Below are 16,493 nucleotides of genomic sequence, written 5' to 3' on the forward strand. Positions count from 1 at the left end.
TTTTCATCAATATTCAAAATACTGATGTTGAGAAATGTAAAATCTGTCTAGATTTTATTTAGTCTGGAAAATGGGTTTTGGCAATAGGGAAGAAAGTCACTTTTTCCAATTATGCATGTATATCACACATAGCATCAAAATCATATGGGGAACTGATACAGCACATGTAAGAAAAAACTTAAAATGCTAGACATCTGGTTTTTGTGCAGTTACGATTGAAACAGAAAAGGACTTACATTGTTTTTCTAAATGTTTCTGCTAAAGTAAAAATACATTCTAAATTTCAAAGTACATTGTTCATATTTAGCATTTCAATTGAAGACATTCTAGAATATTTTATGAAGGTCTGTAAAACTGAAGAAAACTTCTCAGCTTAAATGTTTCTCTTTTTAATTTTAATCCTATAATTTTATATGAAGTATGCTGCAGAGTTAAAGATAAGCAAAGAATAATGGTACCATGCCATCAGAAAAGGACCCAGATAGGGCCGGGCGCGGTGGCTCACGCCTGTAATCCCAGCACTTTGGAAGGCCGAGGTGGGCGGATCACAAGGTCAGGTTAGAGACCAGCCTGGCCAATATGGTGAAACCCCGCCTCTACTAAAAATGCAAAATTTAGCAGGCGTGGTGGTGGGCGCCTGTAGTCCCAGCTACTCAGGAGGCTGAGGCAGGAGAATGGCATGAACCTGGGAGGCAGAGGTTGCAGTGAGCCAAGATCACACCACTGCACTCCAGCCTGGGCGACAGAGCGAGACTCCGTCTCAAAAAAAAAAGGACCCAGATGATCTTCTCTCTCCTAAAATAAGTAAATTGAAACAAAGAGGAGCAATCTAAACATAAAACTCTCTACACTATAAACTCCTGGAGGTAAGGGCCCATCACTTACTCATCTCTGTGTATCCCTAGTGTCCAACACAAGGCCTAGCTTTTTGGATACTTCTAAATACATCTATATTCTATATTATTCAGTTACAGAGTCAGTAATAAATGTAACTTAAATACATATTGGAGAAAAAATTAAGGTAATACTAAAATAACAATGTAAAACAAAAAGGTCCAAACGGAGCATGTTACAGTGACTGATCTGAACTAAAAAGACTGACCACCAAATATTGTAGGGTATTAGCAACCACACCTAACAATTAAGTACTCTAAACTAGCAAGCCACTGGAAAAATCAAAATGCTAGTAAGATTATCCATTTCAACATACTGTTTGTATTAAATTACATATTGTGAGTTGACATCATTTTATTTATATGGAAAATAAAAAGTTCATCCTAAGCCAGCAAAACATTTAACATACTTTGGAATTTATGTTATAACCTGTCCTGAGGTAGAGCAAAGTTAACCTGGACTATCAATGAAGAGTTGGTTAAACCACTTAATGTATTCTAAGAAATGTTTTAGAACCCACTGGAGATGCTGTTTCAATGAAACTAATGCTGCTTAACTAATACAGCCATATTCCTTCTGCCCCTACCACTCTAATGAAACTATTCACTTGAAAAAAACTGGCCTTCTACTTTTGAGACTCTTCTCAGTTCTTTGCCTAATGTTCCTGTAGTGTTTGGCAATGATGATTACCTCTGCCTGCTTCCTGACATTTTCCTCCATGGCTTCCGGGACAGTGTCTTCTCCCAGTTCTCTGATTACTATGCTTATGTGGAGCCAGGAAACTAGGAGTCATCTTTGCCTTCCCCTCAGTCACCTTCCCCCACATCCCCAAGTCCTGTTAATTCCACCTTCTAAATCCCAAATACCAACACTCGACTTCTCTCCATCATCATGGTCACTGCCCTAGTTAGTGCACCCATCTTTAAAATTGATTACATTTATCACTCAGGGTACCTGAGATTTTCTAAGCAGTGTGGGTAGCAGACAGTTTATAGAGACTCTCGAGATTTTTTTTCTTTTTATTGAGACAGGGTCTTACTGTCGCCCAGGCAATGGTGTAATTGCAGCTCACTGCAGCCTTCAAACTCCTGGGCTCAGGTGATGCTCCCACCTCAGCCTCCGGAGTAGCTGGAACTACAGGCATGCACCACTATGTCTGGCTAAGTTTTCTAATTTTTTGTAGAGACAGGGGTATCGCCATGTTGCCCAGGCTGGTCTCGAACTCCTGGTCTTAAGCAATCCGCCAGCCTCAGCCTCTTAAAGTGCTGGGATTACAGGTATGAGCCACCACATGCAACTGGCTCTCTTTCTAGATTTTCTTTTTTTGAGACAGTCTCACTCTGTTGCCAGGCTGGAGTGCCGTGACAAATGATCTCGGCTCACTGCAAGTTCCACCACCTGGGTTTAAGTGATTCTCCTGCCTCAGCCTCCCGAGTAGCTGGGACTACAGGCATGCACCACCACACCCAGCTAATTTTTATACTTGTAGTAGAGGCGATGTTTCACCATGTTGGCTGGATGGTCTTGATCTCTGGACCTTGTGATCTGCCGGCCTTGGCCTCCCAAAGTGCTGGGATTACAGGCGTGAGCCACCATGCCCGGCCTCTTTCTAGATTTTCTAATCTTAAGTACTGCTTCCTAAAATTGATCTGCTTGAGATCATACCTTCAGTCAAGCAGTCATCAAAGTTTTTATATCTTTTTTGTCCTTCTACTTAAAAAAAGTACAGTGGTGCACTGTCTTAAAGTACGAAACACTGGGTGCCAAAGGGACCATTCAAAATAATGGTGTTCATATTAAAAGAATTACTCCACCAAGTAACTCAATCCGTTTGCAAATCAGGTGGTTCTTATTCCTTTGCTTTCAACAAAATTTAAGAAAGACTTTGATGATACATCATCAAACATGATTTTTGAAGATAGATTATTTGATTTTTGGCAAATAACTTTGAAAAGTGGAGTGACAATGCCACTTGAAAAATCCTTCTATTTGTATCTGCTTATTTATGTGAACAATGTTTTCAGCACCACTACCTCAGTTGAGGCCCTTATCCCTTGCTTCAAAGTTTATCCAAAATGGTCTTTACAACTCCTACTTTTCCTCTCCAATGCACTCTACACTATTATCAGGTATCTCCAAAAAAAAGTTACATAAGTAGATGAGATATTATCATTAACCTTTTTAAAAATCCTCCATAATTTCCCTCTACTAACAGATTTTTTTTTTTTAATCCAACACCTTGGCATTGTCATTTTTAGCCACCCACCACCTAATTACAATTCATTCCCTTTGCGTGCTCAAATCACCCTCTCTCCCTACAACCCACCCCCACCCTCAGGCACTGGACACTGCTCTGCCCCAAATAGCCATGCCCTCTCACTCAAGTGATTCCCTCAGCTTCGAAGGCCCTTCCTTTCTCTCTTCTCTGCCTGAGAAACTCCTATTCATCATTCAAGGCACCACAAATGCCATGTTCTCTGAGAAGCTTTCTAGGAATCCCCCAGAAAGAATTAATGGCACTATTCATTTTTTAACAATCATTAATAGAGCATCCATGCTGACTTTTAGAGGTATGAAGATGAACCAGATAAGGGACTGTCGGCCAGGTGCAGTGGCTCACACCTGTAATCCCAGCACTTTGGGAGGCTGAGGTGGGCGGATCACAAGGTCAGGAGATCAAGACCATCCTGGCTAACACGGTGAAACCCCGTCTCTACTAAAAATACAAAAAAATTAGCTGGGCGTGGTGGTGGGCACCTGTAGTCCCAGCTACTCGGGAGGCTGAGGCAGGAGAACGGCGTGAACCTGGGAGGCGGAGCTTGCAATGAGCAGAGATCGCGCCACTGCACTCCAGCCTAGGCAACAGAGCAAGACTCCGTCTCAAAAAAAAAAAGGGACTGTCACAGTCTTGTGAAGACAGAAATGTTATCTGACAATTCCTATATATCATTTATATTTCTAGCTAAAAGCTGTATTGCTGAGCCAGAGGAACAAAAGAATAGATGGCTTTACAAAAGTTAAGAGACACAAAATGGGCAGTAAAAAAGAAGTTTTCCAGGGAGGACTTAATGCTCATAAACTGTAAAGCCAAGACTCAATCCTAGGTCTGCCAGATGCCAGAGCTCACATTTAGGACAACGGTGAAGAGAGTGGGGTCTAGAGTTATACTACCCAGTCAAATCCCAATTCTAACACTTAACTATTACAGTTTACAGTACATACTTAACTTTCCTAGGCTTCTTTTTATTCAACTATATAATGGGAATTATAATAGAGCTAACATTTCAAAGCATGTTTTTTTTGAAGATGGAGTTTCACTCTTGTTGCCCAGGCTAGAGTGCAATGGTGCAATCTCAGCTCTCCGCAACCTCCGCCTCTGGGGTTCAAGTGATTCTCCTGCCTCAGCCTCCCGAGTAGCTGGGATTACAGGCATGCGTCACCATGCCCAGCTAATTTTGTACTTTTAGTAGAGAGGGGGTTTCTCCATGTTGGTCAGGCTGGTCTCCAACTCCCAACCTCAGGTGTTCGGCCTGCCTCAGCCTCCCAAAGTGCTGGGATTACAGCCCAAAGCATTCTTATATTAAACAAGGCAATCCACATAAAATACAAAGCACAGGCTGGGCGCAGTAGCTCACGCCTGTAATCCCAGCACTTCGGGAGGCAGAGGTGGGTGGATCACGAGGTCAGGAGATTGAGACCATCCTGGCTAACACGGTGAAACCCCGTCTCTACCAAAAAAAAAATACAGAAAATTAGCCGGGCGTGGTGGCAGGCGCCTGTAGTCCCAGCTACTCAGGAGGCTGAGGCAGGAGAATGCCGTGAACCCGGGAGTCTGAGCTTGCAGTGAGCCAGGATCGCACCACTGCACTCCAGCCTGGGTGACAGAGCGAGACTCTGCCTCGTGGCTCACGCCTGTAATCCCAGCACTTTGGGAGGCCAAGGCGGGCGGATCACGAGGTCAGGAGATCAAGACCACCGTGAAACCATGTCTCCACTAAAAATACAAAAAAATTAGCGGGGTGTGGTGGCGGGCGCCGGTAGTCCCAGCTACTCGGGAGGCTGAGGCAGAAGAATGGCGTGAACCTGGGAGGTGAAGGTTGCTGTGAGCTGAGATCACGCCATTGCACTCCAGGCTGGGCAACAAGAGCGAAACTCCGTCTCAAAAAAAAAAAAAAAAATCTTTAATTTAGGAAGGATATTTTTGCTAAGTAAAGGACACTGGGTTGACATTTTCCTTCATTACTTTAAAGATTTTGCTCAATTCTCTGACTTAACAGCTTTTTGATGAGAACCATGCAGTCATTCTTATCTTTGTTCCTCTGTACATAATATGTCATTTTTCCTCTGATTATCTTTAAGATTTTCTAAGGTACTGGTTTTTAGCAAATTGATTATGATGTGACTTGGCAAGATTTTCTTTTCCTCTTTTTGGGGTTTATTGAACTTCTTGGATCTGTGAGTTTATAGTTTTGTGGGAGACAACTTCTAAAACAGCTCCCAATGATTTCTGCCTCATAGTATTCATGCCTTTAGGTAATCCCTACCCCTTCAGTGTTGACTAATCCTATTAACTTGCTTTAATGAACAGAAAATGGCAAAAATGACAGATCATCACTTCTGGCTTAAGGTGAAAAAAGGACTAGTGTCTTGCTTGCATTCTCTTTTTGGCGCTTCTTGCTTGTTCATTCTAATGAAGTTAGCTGCCATGTTGTGAGCTGCCCTACGGAGAAGCCTATGTGGTCCAGAATTGTGGGCAGCCTCTGGCCAACAGCCAATGAAGAAGCCGAGGCCCTCAGGCCAACAACCCACAAGGAACTAAATCCTGCCAATAACCATGAGTGAGCCTGAAAGCAGCCTCCCTCAGTCAAGCCCTGAGATCACTGCAGCCTCAGCTGATACCTTGATTGCAGCCGTGTGACGAGTCCCTGAACCAGAGGGCCCAGCTGAGCCACGCACAGAAACTGGGAGATAATGGATGTTTTGTTTAAGCCACTAAATTTTTGGAATAACTTGTTAGGTAGCAATACACAACTAATATAGTTTTCATCAAATGTGGAAATATTTTGTCTATGATTGTTTCAACTCTTTTTCCTCTCACATCTCCTGCGGACTCCAATTACACATACATAAAGACTATCTGATCTTGTTTCACATTATCTGTTGCTCTGTTTTCCTTTTTGCCTTTTTTTCCACTTTCTTCTCTGTGCCTTATTTTGGACAGTTTCTACTGTCATGGCATCAAGGTTGCTAATGCTTTCTTCTGCAGCATGTGTTTTTCGTCTCCAGAAATATTATGTTTCTCTTTCTCTTTCTCTTTTTAAAGATATATTCCACGTCTCTCTCATGTTCATGTTTTCCTTTCCCTTCTTGATCACGTGTGGCATTTATAGTAGCTACATAAGGGAAAAAAATTTATTTCCTTCTCTCCAGTGCCTGTTGTTCAATGTCTGAAAACCATTATTTTGTGGGGTTTTAAAATTCCTGTTTTAGGAGGGAGGGTAAACCTGATTACTGTTGCTCTCTCTTGGCCAAAAGTGGAAGCCTATTATTTCTTTATAAAAGCTCTCCAAATGATTCTAATGTGTAGCCAGCTTTGAGACTCAGTGGGTTAGTAGCTTTGATTTTCTTAAAAGAAAATTTCCTTCCAGACAGCACACGTTTTTTTCTGAGCTGATTAGTCTTGATGGATTTGAAAGCTTGTATCCCAAAGTGCTACATCATAATTAGCTAATATCAAAGAAGCTTTTCACTAAAAGAAATGCCCAATATTACTTGGCAAAGAAACTGAGAAACCATTATTCTGTGGAAGAAAGTTTCATGTGGAGACATTTAAACTGAAGTATCTGATTATAAGGTGACACAAAGTAATGTTCTAAAGCATGGAGGTACGAATAATAATGTGGAAAAATAATCTTCCTGAGGCCAAAGGAAACAGAAAAACACTGATAGAAACCATTCATAAAAAGCATGTTCAATAGGAACAATATAGATAACCATCAGTTTTTTTAAATCAAATATTCACAGAATTTTACTAGTGTAACTTTCAAAATCATGAACCTTGTAAACTCAGTAAAAATGCACAAATACAAATAAATAAAACTTCACTTAGTAAAAAATAAACAAGATTCTCTTCAGTACCAGCAAATTTCATTTCTATGTAGAGGTTTCTTCCCATCTATCCAGATATCCTTCTGAAACTTACCCTTTTCCAAGTAAGAACGTGGAGCCCACGGTGGGTCCTCTTCAGCATAAGGATCACTATACTCAACCACAGCAGCTTCCTCCTCTTCGTAATCTTCTGGGGGAGGAGGAGGTGGGGGAGACTCATCAAAGACTGGTTCTTCCACAGGTGGCGGTGGAGGTGGTGTATCTGAAACTAAGAACGTATCAGGCTGACAACAAAACTGTATGTTATGCAAAGTTCAGTATTTCCTATCCAAGGGTTCATGGAATATAAACCTAGACTTGAAAATAAATGTAATATTCCTTCAGAAAATGAATGAGCAAGGGAAGTCTTCCCACCAACTATAATGTTCTAGAGCTCCAAGTATGACGTTCTCCCTCTCTTGCACTTGGATTAATGCTAATGGACACTGAATAAAGTTTAGACAAAATAATTATTAACTGAGCCTCTGGAACCTGTTTATACTAACACAAATCCTCTTTCCAAAGAGATCAGTATGGCCAGGAGCAGTGGCTCGCGCCTGTAATCCTAGCACTTTGGCAGGCCGAGGCGGGCGGATCACCTGAGGTCAGAAGTTCGAGACCAGCCTGGGCAACATGGTGAAACCCTGTCTCTACTAAAAATACAAAAATTAGTCGCACATGGTCCTGGGCGCCCGTAATCCCAGCTACTCAGGAGGCCAAGGCATGAGAATTGCTTGAACTGGGGAGGTGGAGGTTGCAGTGAGTCGAGATCATGCCACTCCAGCCTGGGCCATAGAGCAAGACTGCGTCTCAAAAACAATTAACGCAAAAAAAAAAAAAAAAAAAAAATCAAAAAACCAGAGATCAGTACAATACAGCGGAGCTTTACACTGTATTCAAGGATAAGTTATCAGAAATACACTGAAAACCATATATCACAAATTCTTAAAATATTTTTTCACTTAAATGAGTCCAGGGAATAGTAAAATTTTAATAACCCACTACTTTCCTCTTAATGAATTTTTCTAAAATAGCATTTTACCAAATTCAAGAGGAAAAAAATCATCAACAAACGGGTTACTTCATCTATGAAGATGTTTGTTTACTTATAGAATTTCTTCTAATTCAGACTATAATTCAGAATTTCTTCAGGCTAAATGTCCAAGTGTACTATCAGAGTAATTTAAAATATCTCCCATGGAGATGTGCTTCCACAGCTTGCATACCAATATATAGTAACATCAAAAAGATTATCTTCAAACTCAGCTACCTTAAGCTTTCAAAATGGTTGGTACATACTTGAGCACAGCTGAACAGAATGAAATGAATAAACCTGTTTATCAGCTCCCCAGGTTTAATGAACAGCACTAATTCTTATTTATGAGGTACCAGTATAGTTCCCATGTGATTCTCTGAGCAATCCAATTTATTTAGTATTTTTTAATCTAAGCCTACCAATTGAATTAAATGGATTTTTTTTTTTTTTTTTTGAAACAGAGTCTTTCTCTGTCCCCCAGGCTGGAGTGCAGTGGCGCGATCTCAGCTCACTGCAAGCTCTGCCTCCCGGGTTCACGCCATTCTCCTGCCTCAGCCTCCCAAGTAGTTGGGACTACAGGCGCCCGCCAACGCGCCCGCCAACACGCCCGGCTAATTTTTTGTATTTTTAGTAGAGAAGGGGTTTCACCGTGTTAGCCAGGATGGTCTTGATCTCCTGACCTCATGATCTGCCCACCTCGGCCTCCCAAAGTGCTGGGATTACAGGCTTGAGCCACCGCGCCCAGTGAATTAAATGGATTTTCGAAGATTGCTGATGCCTGGTGGGAGCAGCAACATCAACACCATGCTGTCATATCAGTATTCTTCCCATCTGCTGTGCCCCAGTATAGAATACTGATCTACTTTATAAACTTTAAAACTTCAGTCATTAAATAGAATGTCTTTCATCCTAATAGTTTTTATTAATAAACAAAAGATATAGATATGTGATTTACCATATACTTGGGTGAGAAAGAGCACTTTATCCTATTTCCATTTGTAAGATAAAAAGACTGACTTTAAACAACTGCACAGAACCACAGATACAAAGGAACTTTCAAAACAATAACCTTGAGAAATGACACTACAAAATTACTCAAAGATGCTGCCATTGGTCATTTTTACTTTTCTTGTAACTGCCAGTTTAATAAGCTACCACTTTTGACTTAAAATGTTCCAATTACTCAGCTAGTCCTTTGTAATGCATTATTTCATTTCATCTTTATATTGGGAGGTGGTGTTTTTCATTTTATAGATGTGGAGACTGGCCTTCCAAGATTAAGTATTCCGACAGCAAGTAAGTGGAAAAGCACCTGAACTCCAATGCCTATTATCTTAAAAGCTACACTACTATGGGATGAGATAAATTTAAAAACCTTCAAGTCATGCTTCATTAGTATTTATTCAACAAACATTAAATAATATGGCTGGATATTATGCTCAGCATTGAGAAAAGGGCAGTAGGCAAAAGTCATGAAGACATGAACGACCAAACCTTCATTTACAATTGATGTAGTGTGTGTTTTAAGATACTATAGGAGCACACAGCATAAACCACACTTGTTATGTGGGTCAGGAAAGGCTTCCTGAAACCTGAAGGAAGAGTAAGAGTTAATGGGGAGGAAGGGGGGAGGGTAGGATGGCATAGGGATCGATATTTCATGTCAGATACAAAGAACAAAACAAGGCCAGGCAGGGAGGCTCACGCCTGTAATCCCAGCACTTTGGGAGGCTGAGGCAGGCGGATCATTTGAGCTCAGGAGTTCAAGCCCAGCCTGGCCAATATGGCAAAACCCCGTCTCTACTAAAAATACAAAAATTAGCCGCATGTGGTGGTGCACGCGTGTATTCCCAGCTACTCGCAAGGCTGAGGCATGAGAATCACTTGAACCCAGGAGGGGAAAGTGGCAGTAAGCCAAGATCGCACCACTGTACTCCAGCCTGGGTGACAGAGTAAGACTGTCTCAAAAAAAAAAAAAAAAACAAAGACAATACAAGTACAAAGGTAAGAAAGCAAGAAACTTTCAAAGAACTGCCCAAAGTTCAGTAGCCAGAGACATGAGAAAGCTGAAGAGGATGAGGCAGGAAGGGCCTTACAGCAGTTTGGACTCTATCCAAAGAGCCATGGGGAGCCACAGAAAGATTTTAAGGGGAATAACAGGGTCATAGCTGTACTTCTTACCCCAGTATAACTGGCTCACTATAACTGGTTCCAAATTATTCCAGATTTCTTCCAAACATCAAACTTAATGCAGAGTGAGTATTTGCTATCACGGAATATCTTCAAAATAATATACCTGGAAAGCTTTGAAGATAATTCCAAAGAAATATCTTTGAAGATATACCAAAAGAAATGTATGTATCTTTCCAAGGTGAATGTTTTAAAGAGTTTAAAGACTTAAACATTATTTGAATGTCTAAGTCTTGCCACGTCTGTAAAATTAGTTCACAGCACACCTCAAACACAATTTTTTTGTACATTGTGTACATGAGAAACGTATACGATTGTAGGAAAAGATGAAAAAGACTAATCCAAAAGGCAATCAACTGTGATAGGGTGGCTAAATTAGGGAATGACTTTTTAAAATATAGGTAGTGCTGCTATAATAATGTTTTGCAGTCATCTACTTAAGACATTTCTAAGTCTTAAAGTGATATTCATGCACTTTACTATTAAATTAAAACAGTACTTCTTAGGTTTGGTTCATGAAACATTTTGCTGTTTCTACAAAGTTTGCAGCTTTCACTGGTGACTGGCGAAAACCAATGACATCTTGCTTTAAATCCTATTCAACTTTCAAGTCTAATTTTTTGCTAAGAAAATAACCACTTAGTTGCTATACAAACATTCGTGTTTCATTAATGGATTAGTCTTCAATGTCAGTTTCAAAATCTGGCCTTTACTCTAGAAGCTGCTCAGAACCACTTTTGTTCAGAATGAATGACAATATCTCACAGAACATGCAGTAGCAAATGATTGGCAGAATTCTCTAAGGTGTATGCTCATCACAATAGTAAAAACAGAAAAAACTCCCAGGGTATTATTCAAGTGACTACCATCATTAATCATTGTGATTAAACTGGATTTGTGATGGAAGAAAATTCTTTTACTGTAATGACATTTACTTAGACTTTCCACCTTGTATGGAGTATGCAGAATGGAACCAGCACTGGAAAGTCCTTCAATTCTGGTACTGTAATTAAATCCTTTTCTACTTGGTACTTACCCTGTTTGGATGCAGCAGACATTTTTTAAAACCTGGGAACAGTGACCTTGTATCCCACACTTGACCTCACAAGCCTGGCAGAGGATCACACTATGGCTGTGCTTGGCACATGCTGAACTATTAATAGTTGAATCTTGCTGAGAGGCAGTTTTCTCCTCAAGCCAGTGTGGGTCACACCCAAGCTAAAGAAGAGGGGGCCCCAATAGCATAATTTAAAACATACGAAGTCAACCTAATTATATGTGAAAACAGCTCTTAAACTCAACAAAACATCTTACGAAGTCACAGTGTGGTAAACATTACAGGTGTTCACGGAGTACCTTCCAACAAACAAAAGTAAGTAAAATAGACTATTTTCAGAAATTAGCAAATAGAGATGCAAAGGCACCTGAAAGACACTGAGCCCTTAGGCCAGTAAGACTGAATTATTAGTTAAAATACAACCACATCTAGAAGAATGTGCTGATAAAAGGGGGGCATTTAGTCAGCTACAGAAGCAGAAGAAAGGGGGGACCAAAAGTGCCTGCTATATGTCAGATGCTTTTCCAAGTGCTGGGGAAACAGCTAGCAAGCAAAACAGGCAAAACTCCTTGCTCTTATAGAGCTTACATTCTAGTATTGGCAGTGCCCATTTCCAAATAAGCAGGAATCCTAAGCCAGAGATTGCAAATATTTCTACCCCACCAGTGAAGTCATCCATCCTTGTTATGAGATATATACACTGGACTACTTTGGTCTGATGACATGAGATCTTTAATATCATTCTCCTAGTTCAGATTCATGCAAATCATGTAACCTTATTATTGTGATGTGGCCCTCACAAAGACTGCCCATAAGAAGATGATTTGTCCGTCATACAGTCTATGTTCACTGGTCTCTGTGACAGGAATTCCTCACTGAATGTTGATACAGGCCTCCTGATTTGTCATCAGTCTCCTGAGCTCCCTTAATGCTTCCCAAGAAGACTCAAGGTATCAACATAATTAGTTACCTGAACAGGCCAAGGGAAATTCATTGCCAACCTATGAGGCTTCTCGGGAGACAGACTGGCAGCGTGGTCCTCTGAGCCCTACCATAAAAGGCCCTTCTGATATCTGGAATCACAAAACTGGAGGAAGATTCTCAGACCACCTATAATACCCGTAAAACTCCAGTGATAAGAAACTAGACTACCACTTATTTGAGCAACCCAGAGAAAGACGGGATATCTAGTGATTAAAGATACCTCCTCAGTAGGATGTGATCTTTCTTTTCTTATATGTGCCTTATTTTATATGTATTTGTCTTATGTCTTTACTACTAGTTATTTAAAAGTAGAAAATTTCTCTATTTTATCTCCACTAGCCAGACAGTGACTTGTTCATAATATTGAAATGTTGAAGTATCAGCAAATGAATGACTATCCAGTCAATCACATATAAATGACATTTTATGCCTATAATCTGATCTACAGCATAAAGAAGACATAAACTTACTATTTTCTTGGACTCTGGCCACAAATCCCATTAAAGGTAACTGAGGAGTTACCTGTAGGATGGAGGGAGGAGGAGGAGCAAGAGATACTGCAAAAACAAAAAAGGTGTGGAGGATAAGGGATAAGGGCGAGTTACATTAAAAGGAAAGGATAATACAATAAAATAAACACATAAACGAGGGAAACTACTATTCACAAACATTTTATCAGTGATCTCAAGGATCCCCTGTTGAGGGACAACTCATTAACACATGAAGTACTGGGGGAATTTTTAGTAAGTTTTTGAAAATCACAACAGGAGGCATTTATCATACACAGATATGTTAAATATATATATAACAATCATGTTTTATATATATAACAATCATATATTTTTTATATATATATATATAACATATAATTGATCTTTTTTCATATCATAACATCATGCCTTCTCAAGGAAAGCATTTCTGCAGATTACCATGATGTTGTTTTCTGAATTTTACCTTGGAAGATTACAAGTTTAAATGTTTGTCAATACAGAGAGAAAAAAATATTACATCCCAACACTCTAAATGTATACTTTTTATTACTCTAATTGTAGGCAAGTAAATTGGTTCTTCATTCATTAATTAGACAAATACTTACTGACTTCCTACTAAGTAAGTGGCAAACACCTGCTAGGAAAACAGTATCAAAACTGTCCTCTGGGAATCAGGTGCTATGTCATTACAATTTTTCATAATCCCAACTCATTGGTACATTTCCTCCCTGATGGTATAGAAAAGTGCAGGCCTTAATCAAATCATTCCACTCTCCTTCCCAAGGTGTATTTCCCTGCACCTCAATCACCTGGCACAGTGCCTAGAACTAGTAAACTGTCAACAAATGTTTAACATATATAAATGCACTAATAAGCCAGGTATATGTGGAAACTAAAGAGGCAAAAAAAAGAAAAAAGATTACGGTTACAGTTTCCTTTAGAATGGGTACAAAGTATGATATGCATTTTCTTATAAAGAGAAAATGCCTCTATTAGCTCCAAAATACAGTTAAGACTAATAAAACTAAAAAGATGAACATGTCTGTGCTCTCAAGGAGATCACATTCTATTGAAACAGAAGAATACATGATAATCTTAACCCAACAATATTTGTAGCAATTCCCTGGAAGTAGTGGTGGAGGTGAGGAGGGCTACAATGAAATGACCTCTCAGCAGGGACTTGAAGAAAGGAAGCTGCCAAGCTGACAGAGGTTGAGAAAGATAATCAAGTTGAGAGAAGCAAGTGAGGGTGAAGGCTCAGAGGCATCAAACAGCATAACCAGTTCACAGGACCAGAAATGTTTCCATATGGCTAGGAAAAGATACCCAAAGAGAAAGTAAAAAAAACCCAGAAATAGAAATAGGGAAGGATCTTATATGCCTGGTGGAAGAGTGCTTAGTGGAAAGAGGTTGGATTTTCAAGTCACTCAGCCTCAAATCTCTGATCCATCATTTTCCTGGCTGTTTGGATAGCTAGTCAATTAACTTCTTCAGGCCTATTCCATAAATGTGATATGAAAACAAGGTAATGCAACCTACTTCACATAGTGGCTGCAAAGATTAAAAACAGACAATGGATGTGGAAAGCCTAACCCAGTGGCTGGCACGTAATAAATCAAAGCAGTTTCTAGAAAAGGAGAGAACATTGAAAATGTGGGAAGAGAGTACTTCGCAATTAATGATTTAGCTAGCATATCAAGGACAGCAACAAGCTGAAGGTCATTCTTAGATTTTTACCCTTCATAACTACGAAGATGGAGATGTCATTAACTATGTTAAGCCTGGTAGGTAGTACTGGGAAAGAAATGGGATGGTAAACAGGTAAGTCAGGAAGAGAGATTGATATGATACATTTGGGTTGAGATTATGCAAAATATCTACAATTGATGCTACGGATAGATGCAGGGAGGACACATCAATGCACAGACAAGAGTTAAGCACATAATCCTGAATATCTAGATGCAAAGAACAGAGCAGTATAACCCTAAAAATTGGTACCTTTCTTAAAAAGACACCTTTGGTTAGGTTTTTCCCTAAAGTCATAATTCTTAGCAGTAAATCCTTGACTTGTGTGTCTGCTTCCCACTCAGAGGCTTACAACAACTGTTGGTATGTTCATAATATTGTTTCCAAGGGTAAGCAGAAGACAGTGAAAAGAGAAGGGGCACAGAAAAAAAAGATAAAACTGAGAAACAGTAGCAGGCAGCAACTGGCACTAGAAGAGCAGAGACAAGGCACGTGTTCACATCCAAGATGAAATGCTCCTCTTCTGTTGGCATGTATCCTAACCTTCTGTGTAACAGAAAAGTGGGAAATTTCCCACTTCAGTCACTGTTTCTCTAACAAATATAAAAAATGACCTTTTGGTACTCAGCTAAAAAAGAATGATTAGGTGCTTAACCTACAGCAGTCTTTTTGTGGGTAGACTGAGGTTGTTTTCTTTTTTTTAAGATGAATATGCTTATTTCCTTTCTACTTCTGAAAGTGAAAATCTGAAGCCATAGTGGTTTTAAGAAGTACACCAGCAGCCAGGCACGGTGGCTCATGCCTGTAATCCCATCAGTTTGGAAGGCCGAGGGGGGCGCATCACCTGAGGTCAGGAGTTTGAGATCAGCCTGGCCGACATGGTGAAACCCCGTCTCTACTAAAAATACAAAAATTAGCCAGGCATGGTAGCAGGTGCCTGTAATCCCAGCTACTCGGGAGGCTGAGCCAGGAGAATCACTTGAACCCAGGAGGTAGAGGTTGCAGTGAGCCGAGATCAAGCCATTGCACTCCAGTCTGGGCAACAAGAGCAAAACTCCATCTCAAAAAAAAAAAAGAAGTCCACCAGCAGCCAGGGAAAGATCAATGGCAGTTCTTCCTTAAAAGAATGACTTGGTAACAACTTAAGACTTTTTTCAAAGCTAGTCTAAGGCATGTTCAAAAATTCAGTTCCGTCTGGGGTTATCCCAAATTCTACTTTTCTCCAGGACAAACCTTTAACAAGGTGGTCCAAATTAATTCAGATACCACATCATTTTCTTTTTGGACCATGTAAGATTTCATCTGACAAGAATGTCTGTGAGCCAGAATATACTGTCTTTCTTGGAGTTGAGCTGAAAACAAACCATTTTAAGTGAATTTAAGCAGAATTTTGAGGAAAGAATTGTTGCAATATTCAGTTCTAATCCTAGTCATTTTGTGAACAGGCAAAGAAGAGCAGGAAGCAAACTTGTTTTCATTTCATTTAGCTAAAATGATTCCTCATAAGACAAGACTCTTTCCCAATAACCACCAAAAGATCTCCAAACTTAGATTCTGTTATGTAATTTTCACAATATACAAGAATGTTTAGATATAAACATTAAAAGGCTTTCCAAGCAATCCAAACCTAAATGATGAGTCTGTGCTGATGAAATGTACAGACTTTCCAAGTACAACCTTCCTGGTTATTTATAAAGCCCTTTGAAGCATCAATGAAGCTTGTATTTTAAATGTCCAATTCAAAAAGTTTGGAAAAGTAAAACTAAGCTTTTACATCTTATTTTTACAGCTTTATAAATACTCTGAGAATATTAGACAAAATAAGCACTCTAAAAACTACTTCTAAAGTCATTACTGAACATCACATTTAGAGGAGATACATACATTATATAGCCCATGAGAGTTGAGATGCTTATGTTTTTCTCCCAGTGAAGGAAATAAACAATGT

General features: G+C 39.8%; 1 protein-coding gene across 50 annotated transcripts in view; it reads right to left on the reverse strand.

The window, feature by feature from the left end:
• Positions 1 to 16,493, reverse strand: part of ABI2 (abl interactor 2) — a 110,579-nt gene that overhangs the window by 13,417 nt on the left and 80,669 nt on the right. For 32 of the 50 annotated variants that reach the window (XM_032754861.2, XM_032754860.2, XM_032754839.2 and 29 more), the window contains 2 exons: positions 12,779 to 12,865; positions 7,097 to 7,270 (listed from right to left, as the gene is read on the reverse strand). In XM_032754861.2, the coding sequence (XP_032610752.1) occupies positions 7,097 to 7,270; positions 12,779 to 12,865 (261 nt within the window). The remainder of the gene's footprint in view (positions 1 to 7,096; positions 7,271 to 12,778; positions 12,866 to 16,493) is intronic. The other 18 variants (XM_032754842.2, XM_032754831.2, XM_058439510.1 and 15 more) reach the window with 1 other exon arrangement.

Source organism: Hylobates moloch, unplaced genomic scaffold (genome assembly GCF_009828535.3).
Source record: "Hylobates moloch isolate HMO894 unplaced genomic scaffold, HMol_V3 SCAFFOLD_1, whole genome shotgun sequence".
NCBI classification, from domain to species: Eukaryota; Metazoa; Chordata; class Mammalia; order Primates; family Hylobatidae; genus Hylobates; species Hylobates moloch.